We start from the raw sequence: 13,227 nt of genomic DNA on the forward strand, positions 1-13,227 counted from the left end.
TTGAGATGAAAAGGATGTGACTTGGTTTGGTGGAGAACGCTTTCCTTGCAAAGAGGGAGTGTTAGCTCTATGTGGTTGCTCCAAAGTTGATTCTCCTTTTGTGGATTGGCACACTTTGGCAGGACTTGTTTGCTTGAATCTTGTGCAGATTGCAGAGTTGAAGTGGAGTCACAGTTAATGAGGGAGCTTTAGTGTAGGCATGAAAGTAGTTAAGTAGATAGCTATAGCTAAGATGCATGCATGGTTGTCAGGTGCATGTGCTGTCTTTAGAAGGCAAAGTTTATCTTCGTTGCTACTGTTTTTAGAAGGTCTGTTTTTTTCTTTATTTAGGAAGTTTCTTTTCTTGTCTTCAATTCGATACAGTTGTAATTCCACTTTTGCATCATGCATTGTGCACAAAGGAAGTTTCCAGGAATAGCTAAGATGCAAAATCCTAGGAGAGAGAGATGCCTGCGTACATGCTTGTCCACTCTTCTCCTAGGTGCTCTATCCTAGGTAAGTATAGCCATGCATCAGGTGCACAACTCTGGGAGATTGGGATTAGGGTTAGGATTTCTAGTCTTCTCTAAGCTAGGTGCACCACAGTCATTTATTGTAAACTCTAGCTCTTCTAGTCTATAAATGAGAGATATGGTGCACCACTGGGATAGTGAGATATAGATAGTTTTTGAGCTATTGCATTATTATGCTTTTATGATTAATAGAAAGTAACATGTGGGAGAGTGCTGCTATCTATTTGTTGTGATAATTCTCAGAACAATGTTTATATATCCCATTTATATGGATTTGGCCACAATTCGTGGTTTTTTTCCATGATTCTAGTTCTTCCTTGTTGAAATTCTAGAATTGCAATGACTAGAGTAATTTTTCACATTGATAACTACTTCTGTTGATATAAATTGTTCCTTCTTTATACTTAGTCAAGAAGTAGTTATACATGAAAAATTTTGACCATTAATTCTTCAATAAGAGCAGTAAATAGAGATCACAGTAGACAATGAACAATAGACAATAAACAAGAGACAAGAAACAATAAGATTAGGTTCACAACCAAGGCAAAACCCACAAGGGGAAAACCCAAAATTCTTTCCTTATGAGAGAGAGATTATGTTCATCAATAGTATATTAGAATGTTCCAACAAATCCAAATTAGTCATTAGTCAAAGTTTGCTCATAGAAGGACAGATAAACCACTTCTGTCTAATAAATAAGGTCTGCATAAAGAGTTCGAAACTTAGGTTTGTAGTCACTATCACAAGAGGCCGAAAATGGTCCTGAAGTAACCCCAAAAGTGTCACTGAACTGTTCACAATCTTGGCCCAATAATTGCAGTCAAAACCCTAGGTCAGCTTCAGGTCAACGTCACCTTAAAGGAGCAAAGTTACAATCAGTAGAAGTATCCACGTTTCTGAAGTTTTTCGGCCTTCTAGTTAATACAAGATAGTAGCCCAAACAGAAGGAAAATGCTGAAGACAAAAAATTCGGTCAACTTCAGTCCATAGGAATATGTCGATGCAAATCAAGTGAACCTTTCCTCCTCACAAGTGTGGAGTATTCTTCCTGTAATTTCAGATCAAATTGCTTGATGAATCGATAGGTTCAAATGAGGATCAACGAGCTCTAATATATAGGCATTCTGTGAGGGTGAGTTAGCCCTAATGGGGCCGACATGTAATCCTTCATGAAGTTGACTTGTCAGAGACCAAAAAGTAAAATTTTCTTGATGTTTTTACAATGAAAAATGTCGACCATAGCTACTTAATTTTTCAATACTCCCTCTTAGCTAGAGAGGTAGTTTTTCATTATCTCTCAAAATAAATCTTCCCGACCAATCCATAGGTCTCACAACTCACAACCTAGGCCCTACGGAAGAAAACACAATCCAAGTTTCTCTCTCTCAAACTCTTCATAAGATAAGATGCATAACATCCATCTCAAAGCATCACCCCGACTACAAGGTCTCATGGCACACAACCTAAGGGAGGAACCAACAAAGCTTCTCCTGGACCGCAAGGTCTCATGACACAGCCTACAAGAGGAATCATCAATAGATCTCCCAGACAACAATGTCTCACGACACACAACTTACAGGAGGAATCATCAACACATCTCCTGGACAACAATATCTCACGAGTGACGACACACAACCTACAGGTGGAATCATCAACACATCTCTCGGACAACAATGTCTCATGACAGACAACCTACATGAGGAATCATCAACACATCTCCTAGACAACAATGTCTCACAACACACAACGAATAGGAGGAATCGTCAATACATCTCCTAGACAACATTGTCTCATTGCACATAGGCTACAGGAGGAACCATCACCACATCTCCTGGACAACAATGTCTCACGACACACAGGCTACTGGAGGAACCATCAACACATCTCCCAGACAACAATGTCTCATGGCACACAGTGTATAAGAGGAATCATCAATACATCTCTTGGACAACAATGTCTCACGACACACAACCTAGAGGAGGAATCATCAATACATCTCCTAGACAACAATGTCTCACGACACATAGTTTATGAGAGGAATCCATCAATATGATGTTATGTCATCAGTGTTCCCTCTTTAAGGGGATTCTCAGTCATTCCAATTCCTTCATATAAACATCAACAACTAGTTCAACATGAGAAATGCTGCCATGGTACATTGTACAACAACATTCAATTGTCCATTCAACTTTAGCTAGGGCTTCTCTATAATAGCAGACCTTAGCAGTGGCTTCTCATGAAGGCGAATGTCAATATCCATAGTCGATTCCAATAGATAATAAGTGGCTTCTCATAGAAGCAGGCATCAACAACCATAGTAGAATCCAACAGACCATAATCGAATCTAGTAGATAACAATAGACATCAATAGATAGATAAACGAACCAATCAATGAATCAACCAGGTCAACATCAAAGTCTTGCCGCTTTTTCAAATCATTTATTCGGGAGATATCCATGGACCTGCAGTCCATTTTGCCAAGATACCACCAGAGTCATGTTAAAAGCAACTCCGTCTTACGAGCCTATCACAAGTCTTTTGTCACATTATTCTTCCAATATTTCCAACGATTTTCCACACATTGGCAATCTTCATCATGTACTTGCAATCATAGTTTTAAAACTAGGCCGACTTGATTTGGAGTCGGCTTGGTTGATTGAGCCGTACCCCTGCTCGGATCGACTATGTCAATTATCCGGTTCGGCGGCCAATTCGGTAACTGACCAGTCGGACCGACGCAGCCCAACTTAAACCAGCTAGTCTTAGCAGCGGGGAAAAAAGGTGGGCTAGGTGAACTTGAAATCAATTTTTTCTTTGTTTAAACTATTTCCTAGCCCCTCTAACCCTCTCCCATGCCTATAAAGGTGACCCAACCCCCCAAATTTCCTCACAACTATCTCATTGCATTTGTGAGGAGTTTGTGAGCAGTTGGAGTTGGTTTTTGTAGCAGCATTGAGGAGGTTCTTGGGCGATCTTTGGGGCAACATTTGCCATTGAGGAGTTGGTTTTTGGAGCAACATTTATTATGTGTTTTTGTTCTGATCTCTATATTTTACATGCATTGGACAATGTACTGGGTGCCATTTTGATATAATAGATATATTCATGAGCATACTTTGATCAGGTGTTGTCTTCTCTCTATTATTCTAATGCTTTGAGATTGGAAACATGAATGAAATTTTTTAAAAATATGATTTTTCGTTAAAAATTAAATATTTAATACTTTTTACAAAGATCAAGTCCCTGGAATCAGCTAGTCTGAATCGATATCGAGTCAGAGTCAGAGTCAGAGTTGACCCTCGGCTGATTCTGAGTTTGAGTCTGAGTTTTAAAACATTGCTTGCAATCCTCACAAGGAGGCTATGGAAGAACAAGAACAACCAAGCTAGCCAAGAGACTCATAATGAAATAATCAATCGAAACAATCAAGATAATACTTCTCTTTTGAGAGTGTGTCAGCTCCCTCTTGATCTTAGTGTTCTCAGATTGAGTTCAATTGCATCACATCATCAAGGAGTCTACGTCATCAAGGAATCCACATCATCATCAAGTTATCAGGAAGTTCACATCAAGGAGTCTACATCATCATCAAATCATCATCATCATCAACGAGTCTACATTATCATCGAGTCCATATCTTCATCATCATTAAGTAGTCATTTCATCATCAAGAAGTTCATCGTCAAGGAGTCCATATCATCAAGGAGTTCTTGTTATCAGGGAGTCCACATCATCATCGAGTCAGCATCATCAACGAATCCATATCATCAACAAGTCCATGTCATCAATGAGTCATACATCATTGTCCACAAGGAGTACTTATTATCATCAACAAGGAGTACACATTGTCAACATCATAGAATACACATCATTCATCATTAAGGAGTCCACATCACCATCCTCAAAGAATCCATATCATTGTCCACATTATCATCATCATCATGAATCCACATCGTCAATATTATCATCAATGAGTCTTTATCATTAACAAGCCTACATCCTTTTTCAGTTCCCTCTTAATCTTAGTCCTCTTGAGTCTAGTCATTCTTTCACATCATCAAAGAGTCCATATCCTTAATAACCATTTAAAAATAGAAACAAAGCACAAAAATACTTATCTTTTCAGATCATGACAGCTCCCTCTAAACTTTGCATGTTTTGTCACCATATTGCAACAAGGTTCTGCTTCATTTTTCAATAAATATGTTTCATCAACTAGAAGCTTCAACATCATGAATATCAGGGTCCTTACAATTTCCTCTTTCCATCATGCTCATCATCATCTTGCTTCCTTCATAGTGTATTTGAAATTTTCATTGACAAGTACAACCAAGCAAACAATCTAGGTTTTTTTTAATGATTTCTCAAAAGTGTGCTTCTAGGATATTGGGTACAAACCTTAGATATCCCATGACCTATCCTTATAGGGATCTGAGAAACATCTAGCCTTAGGGATTTGACTTTCAACCTGTAGGTTTCATTTTTACATAAACCCTTGCTAGGGTTTTATCACATTCCCAAAATTTAGATCTTGCAAATGCTAAATGATATTTTTCAAGTTCTAGGGTCTGTATAAGGGAACAAACCAAATAGGGTTAGGTTTTTTTTACTTAAATATGGTTTTCTAATCCAAGTACCATCTAGGAGTTACAATCCCTAGATACCAAAAACAATTTGAAGTCTACAAACCCTAGATTCAAAACATGCGACAAAGCCCTAATGCATTACATGTCATAACTTTCTTTAGAAATTATACAGACCCTTTATTCATCTTAAGCTAGACATGGATAAAAACAATTATACATACCTTATAGACAAAGACCACGAACCTTTGTCTTTCATGGTTATGTGGAAGCTGCTACAAAGCCTTCTTCAAGGTAGCAAACTTCTAGGGATATGTTTCTCAAAACCTTGATCTCACAATCCAGAGTATTTGTCATTTCCAATGTTGTCACGATCTAAGATGCTCTTTTCAAGCTGACTAACTGCTGCTCCTCTTGAATTCTGGTTAGGGTATGCAATAGATGCTACTACTAGACTTCCATTACAACTCCTTGCTTCAAATGAACTTTGAATGGGATACCACAAGCCTTCTTTACTTTGCTATCTTTTAGCAAGAGGTCTGGTACTCAATTCTTTGGAACTTCTGAAGTTTATACAGTACCTTTGGCTTTCTTGGTTAGAACATTTTAGCAGTCACTGAAATGCTGTTATAATTGGCCTAAAATGCCTCTAATTACTGCAGGCAAGGTGTTTTTCTTCACTGGCTAGAAAATTGTAATTACAGGTCTCGTTCTTCCTTGTACATATGTACAGGACCCTCGGGCTAGAATGGGTCTCTCTCTCTGCACCTTGAACTGCTTGAAAGATGATGTGTCTGCCTGAAGTGTGCTTATCCGGCCCTTCTAGACACCTCAGAAACCTTGGATCCCAAGCCCAGGACTGCAGCCTTATTTCAGAGGTCTGATCTTATTGTGATTTGCACAAAAGTAGCCCATAAAAATATCTCTTTCAATTCGGCTCTTGATCTAGCTGTCTCGGCCTTTTTAAGACTAATGCAAACAATTCCTTTTTCTTTACTGTGATCACTTCAGAAATGTGTAAACCTTGGAGCAGTCAGTGATCTTCAAGCTACTAGAAATCTTTATCTTAGCTCTGATACCATGTTGAAATTCTAGAGTTGCAATGACTAGAGTAGTTTTTTTCACAATTGATAACTACTTATCTTGATATAAATTGTTCCTTCTTTATACTTTAGTCAACAAGTAGCTATACATGAAAAACTTCAACCATTAATTCTTCAACAAGAGCAGTAAATAGAGATCACAGTAGACAATGAACAATAGACAATAAGCAAGAGACAAGAGACAAGAGACATCAAGATTAGGCTCACAGACAGGGCAAACACACGAGGGGAAAACCCAAAATTCTTTCCTTATGAGAGAGAGATTCTGTTCATCAATAGTACATCAGAATGTTCCAACAAATCCAAATTAGTCATCAATCAAAGTCTGCTCATAGAAGGAGAGATAAACCACTTCTGTCTATTAAATAAGGTCTGCATAAAGAGGCCGAAACTTAGGCCTATAGTAACTGTCACAAGAGGCCGAAAATGGTCCTGAAGTAACCCCAGAAGTGTCAACAAACTGTTCATGATCCCAGCTCAATAATTGCAGTCAAAACCCTAGGTCAGCTTCACGTCAACGTCCCCTTAAAGTAGCGAAGTTGTAGTCAGCAGAAGTATCCATGTTTCTGAAGTTTTTCGACCTTCTAGTTAACACAAGATAGTAGTCCAAACAGAAGCAAAATAACCAAGACAAAAAATTCGGTAAATTTCAGTCCATAGAAATAGGTCAATCGAAATCAAGTGAACCTTTCTTCTTTCTCGCACGTGTGGAGTCTTCTTCCTGTAATTGCAGATCGAATTGCTTGATGAGTCGATGGGTTCAAATGAGGATTAACGAGCTCTAATCTAATATATAGGTGTTATGCAAGGGCTAGTTAGCCCTAATGGGGCCACCATGTAATCCTTCTTGAAGCTGATTTGTAGGAGACCAAAAATCAAATTCTTCTTGATGTTTACAATGAAAAATGCTGACCATAGCTACGTAATTTTTCAACATTCCATAATGCTGGGAGTGTGCCAAGTCATTATTGGTCATAATACCTCTCTGTGCTATGTGTGAGATGCCATCTGAATTTGCAACAAACCTTAACCATCTCCTTCTTGATTTGTGCTCCGAAAAGTCCAAAATATATGGAATCATCCTCCAAATTTGCATGCTGTATTTCAAATTTCAAGGTAGAAATGAAGACCAAGCATGAAAATGCATGCCAGCAGCTCCAAATGCACAAATGGTGTCAACCCGAGTGCTGCTTTTAGGATCTCAATGGGGCAATGAAAGCAAGAATAATAGATGTAACTGCAGCTCTATTCCATTGGAAAATGATCTGGTCAGCTGACTTTCAAACAGGTCTGCATAGGCTTGTTTTGCCATTTTGGTTGGTGTATTTTGGTACACTGGAAGATGATATAAGTTGAGAACCTGAGCAAGCTAGCCTAAGTAACCCATACACTAATTCTAAGTAATCAAACATTTCCTTTCTGTAAGGCTGGGAAAAAGTTACTCTTAATTCAAAGAAATTGGACGTGTGGAAATGCAGATATAATTTTTTTCGATGCTTTTCTTTGTTTTTATATGCTGAAGTAGTAAAGGGATTAGAGTGAGAAAATGCATAAATTGTCTTGAATTATTTAATATGATCTTCATTTAAAGCACTGTTCCACAGCATAATCCATGCAAACTTGAAGTAGAGATTTGGATGCCTCTTTTACAGCTAGCAAATGAACTGTCAGTTTTCTTTATATGGAAGGGAAATATATAATATCTGAATAGCTTTCAGATTTCTGAGATCCCTCTACCTGTTCCCGTGCTGAAATTTTTGATCCTGGAAACATGCAACTCAACTTAGATGCAATCATCTTTTAACATTGTGTCTTTATTCACTTAATGCAATCACTGTGCAAAAGCTGAATTGCTTACAGACTTACAGTGAGGCACAGCTTTATATAGAATGGGAAGTTGTTTGAAAATTTCCATTTTTGTAGCTGCCTGATTGTGCATTATGGCGTGAACTATATTTCTTGACTAAAAATTTGAGCTCTTTCTAGATAGACAGTCTTGTGATTTTTCTAACTTTAGCACAATTTTTCCCTGAAGAACTAGGATTGGTGTATTTCTTAATCTTCTGATTGTTCAATTGCAGTGGTTGTCGAGCAGATGCCAATGAGGCAGCAGTCATACTCCTTCCTTCAAACATAACTGTTTTTACTCTTGATTTCTCGGGTTCAGGCCTCTCTGATGGTGATTATGTGAGCCTTGGTTGGCATGAGGTAAATGGATTCTTTTGTAGTTTGCATTCCAGAAGTCAGTATTTTGATCAGTTTTCTGCATTTGAGGCTGTAGCAATATTTATGCGAACAATTAACATTGTTGCTCAATTGACAGAAAGATGACCTCAAAGCTGCTGTTTCTTACCTTCGAAATACAAAAAATGTTTCTTGCATTGGACTTTGGGGACGATCAATGGGAGCTGTGACAAGGTGTTGCTATTTCTATCATGTTGTATTTCAGTCCCATGCATTGAAATAGTTATGTAATGAAGGAAACTCTTAGTGACAACTAGTTGTAATTTTTTTCAGTGTTGTTAAAATTGCGATATTATCGTATAATCACGATAATTTCAGTGAAAAGAGAAAATCGCGCTTAGTAATCGGATTTTTTTTGCCCGATTTTTTTCGAAAAAATTGCCATTTTTTGGGAAAAAATCGTGGGGAATTGTTGTTGTTGTTTCATATATTTATTAGTTTTATGAGGAGGAGGAGGTGACCCAAGCTACCCCTGTCACAAGTAGAGGACGTGGTCTACCTCCTGTAGCTTCTAGTTCTTCAGCTTCTAGAGCACAGCGGACTCCATAGTCTACTGCGGCCTGCCAACTCCACCGACATCTACATCTAGAGGGGCAAAAGAAATCAGTAGTATTAGACTTTAGTTATTTGGTTCATTTCATTGTATATGACATTATGACTCATGATATGAGATACATTATTATATTTTTTGTTGATATTTTGAGGTTGATTTGGGACTCAGGAGTCAAGACTTACTATTCAGGACATGATTCACTGTTATGTGTGATTTTAGCACTAGAAATGATATTAAACATCTTATATATTAGTTCTTTTATCATATTTATGTGTCAATGTATTTATTTTATGTTGTAGATGGTTTAGATATTAAAAAAATTGAAAAAAAATGAATATTTTTGTAACAAATGATTTTTTCCCGATTATTACGATTTTTTCCGATTTTTTCCTCGCGCCGATATTATCCCAATAACAATTAGTGCAATATTGATTTTTTTTGTAGTGTCCTCTACGAATTGAGGATGAATGGAGTAATAGCTTGTTGTTCCCCATAGGCTACAGTCCTCAATCAAGGGGAAAATCCCAAAATATCCAATTCTGGGCGAGTTTTGGGGTAGCTGGGCAAAGAAACCCAAATTTGGGTTTTGGAGTAAAATTTAGTCAATCATTTAAGTAGACGAGACCCCTCTTGTAAATCTATAAATATAAGAGGATTGAATTCATTTTGGATCATCAAGTGTGGATCAATTCATTTGTTTCTTGAGCATTAGCTTTGAGGCTTTTAAGACCCATTCTCCCTTGTCAATCTCGGGGTGAAAGATTCAACCCTAGTTGACACCAATCTATCCTCTCCACATTTTGGAATACTATCTAGAAGGGCAGCGAATTCTATTGGGTCTTGGATACCGGGTTTTGGAACAGTGACATCATCTAGGAGACAAGACACCAAGGGTTTTGCTGACATAGGTTTTCTCTTTGTCTAAGGGGCAACAAAGTTTTTCTATTATTAAATTTTGTAACAAAGTTCTTGAGGCAGGACGAGCTATTCATATGAAGTTAAATGTCTGGGCGGATCGTTGTATTAACAGTTAGATCTTGATGAAGCGGCCGCAATACCTGTGTTAGACAAATTCCTGAAGGCAACACATATCTCTGTGTCCCTTAGTGTCTGCTGTACTTCTCTGCTAGTTCTACCACTGGTGGTGGGAGGTTCAACCAACTCTTCCTCTTGATCCTGTCGTTTCGTTTGTTGAGAACCATCTGCATTTCCTCCACTGTACTCGATCCAGGTGTATGTCCTCCTCCCTGTCCTCCTTGTTGCCCCCGCTGGTCTTGGACTAACAGAACATCTCCTCACTGATCTTCTGTAGGCATCTCATGAGATTTCCTGAAAGCTCTGTCTTCCATGAACTGTGCATCCTGTCTTACAACAATCTTCCTGCTTCCAGGAATGTAGATTCTATATGCCTTTGAGGTCTCGTTGTATCCTACGAGATACCCATTTTTTTCAGTCTGATCTAGTTTACTACGCTTCTTGTTTGGAATGTGATAATAAGCCACGCTTCCAAATATCCTGAGATAAATGACTTCCGACTTCTTCTCTGTGAAAACTCCTTCGGGCGTTCTCTTCCCCAATGCTCTATGAGGAGTTCTATTCTGGATATATACTGCTGTTTTGCAAGCTTCTGCCCATAGATACCTAGGTAGATCTTGATCATGCAACATAGCTTTGGCTGCCCCAATAGTAGTTCTGTTTTTCTGTTTTGCTACTCCATTCTGCCCCAGATTATATGGAGCTGTCCACTCTCTTTTGATGCCCTCCTTTGCGCATAAATCCGTGAAGTCTTTGCTTGTATATTCTCCACCATTATTTGAACGCAATACGTTTAACTTTTTCCCTGTCATATTTTCAACAAGAGCTTTAAACTCTCGGAAATGATCGAAGACCTAATCCTTGGTATTTAAGAAATAGATCCCAGTTTTTCTGGAGTGATCATCAATAAAGGTGACGAAGTATTCGCCACCACTAAGAGCCCTTGTGGACATAGGACCACAAATATCTGAGTGTATTAATCCTAATACACATTCTGCTCTATTGTTACTTCTGGGAAACGCTGCTTTAATGTACTTTCCTAGCACACATCCTCTGCATAAGTCATCATGTTCACTACTAAGGACTGGTACCCTTGTAACAATCTCTCTGAGCATCCTCAGTGCTCCACGGTGTAAGTGCCCCATTCACCTGTGCCATAATTCATTTTGCTCCTTCTCACCATTACAGTTGTTGTCTATCAATGCTCCATGGTGTAAGTACCCCATTCACCTATGCCATAATTCATTTCGCTCCTTCTCACCATTACAGTTGCTACCCATCAGTGCCATTGGTGATTTGAGCTGCAACCTATATAACTTGTTTCTTCGAACCCCAATTTGCTTTTTCTTCTTTCAGCTTGGATGCTTGACGTATACCTTGTTTCCCATGAAGTATACATCATATCCCTTGTCCTGTAACTGGGAAATTGAAATCAAGTTCATTCCTCATCCTGACACATGCAGAACATTGGTGGCTCGGATGTTGGTCCCTGCTTCTATCTAAAAAGATATGGTGCCTCTCCCTATTGGAGTACATTTCGTTCCGTTTCCCATAGTTATTTGGAAGTCCATTTGTTTGTCTTGATAGCTCGAGAAATATTCTCGTACTCCAGTCATATGAGCTGAAGCCCCGCTATCAATATACCAAACATTCGTTAACACTGAATTTGCTAGGCATGCAAATTCTTCATCTAATTTGGTAGATAAATCTAAGACACTTTGAGTATCCATATTGTGCCAATTTCTGACGCTAACATGTCCTAGCAACTGCTGAAGGGAACAAAAACTGCATCCCACATAAGACAACCCTCCTTGCTGAATCTTCTACCGTGCTGTTCCTTCTACCACTGACAAATTTCGATTGGAAAGACTTACCTCTCTGTTGACTCACTCAGAGAGAGTTTTCCCACGAAATCCAATCTCCTTGGCTTGAACTACGCAATCCTCTGGGAGATTTGAATTTCTGCCCCTGCGTGAATTTCAAATTCCCTTCTCCTTTCAACGCCGGGTCCTCCGACTTCTTTCTTCTACTTCCCTGTAGCTCTGATACCATGTGAATATCTTACTACAGTGATTAATATTATTTCTTCTACTTATTACCTCAGAAATAAGTTATCCATAGTATTCTTACGATAAATATCGAAATATATTCTACTGTAGCCTTCACAATTAAAACATTGCAGAAAGTAAATGTAAGGAAATACACTAGCACAAATACAACCACAATGACAGTTATTTTTGGACAATCTTCCTCGGAAAAACCCAATGCGGGTAAACCAGTGCAACAGATGAGGGTTTTTATTATTCTTCAACAAATTCTCTTATATAAATTACAACCAACAAAATAGGAATGAGAAATTTTACAGAAACTTCTTGAACAAGTTCTTCCCTAGGTGAAGTACTTCTTCTTGCCTGGAATCCTTCTAATCCTCTTTGCAACAAACCGCCTCTCCCAGGCTCAGCGTCGAGCTGCCCACACAAGCTCTGCGTCAAACTGCCTTTGCGCTGCCTCTTTCTACGTCACCTTGTTCCTGTTCTGCTTCTTGCTGCCTTGTACTCTTTGAATATGTTGATGCCCTCTCTGCATATGCTGATTCCCTCTCTCTCTCTTTCTCACCTGCAACTCTCCTGATTCGATTTTCTCTTACCGAACTTCGACTAGTGAGAAAATCGATCATACTCGGGTAACTGAGTATCTGCCTCTGGTTTGTTCTCCAAGTGCCCATCAAGTCTCCTCTTACAATCCTCTCATTGATCAATCAACGACCCAGATTAGATTCTAATCAATGGTTAGGATCATTTGACTTGATATTTGCCTTATTCTAGAAGTTCCACCCATAGTTTAGATTAATACCCATTAATTATTTTAATTTTCTAAGTTTAGACTTAGGGTCCCATTAAAAATAATTAATTATTTTAATAAAACTGTCTCTGGGTCGAATTTCCCAAAACGATTTTTGGGTATTGGAAAATGCATGTATTTAAGCCTTCCTGCGAATTTTGAGGCCTAGAGCACATCCGATGCTACCCCAAATCAACATATAGGATCTCGTAGAAGGAAGCCAAGGAGAAGTGCTATAGGTCTCTCTCTTGAAGAAACTAATCAAGGAGGATATACTATTCTAAGGTTTCTGAAATAGGGTTAACCTAAAAGACCGAGATTCTCTGGGGAAGTCGAGAAGAGCAGTGTGGAAGAAA

The 13,227-nt window shown here is 38.5% G+C and overlaps 1 protein-coding gene across 1 annotated transcript in view; it reads left to right on the forward strand.

The window, feature by feature from the left end:
• Positions 1-13,227, forward strand: part of LOC149170475 (uncharacterized) — a 169,995-nt gene that overhangs the window by 45,353 nt on the left and 111,415 nt on the right. Inside the window, exons 4-5 of the mRNA XM_089423910.1 lie at positions 8,280-8,406; positions 8,522-8,616. Of these exons, the coding sequence (XP_089280036.1) occupies positions 8,280-8,406; positions 8,522-8,616 (222 nt within the window). The remainder of the gene's footprint in view (positions 1-8,279; positions 8,407-8,521; positions 8,617-13,227) is intronic.

The sequence above is a fragment of the Pinus tabuliformis genome, chromosome 4_2 (genome assembly GCF_031772625.1).
Source record: "Pinus tabuliformis cultivar Carrire ecotype Pingquan chromosome 4_2, CPIR1, whole genome shotgun sequence".
Taxonomy (NCBI): Eukaryota; Viridiplantae; Streptophyta; class Pinopsida; order Pinales; family Pinaceae; genus Pinus; species Pinus tabuliformis.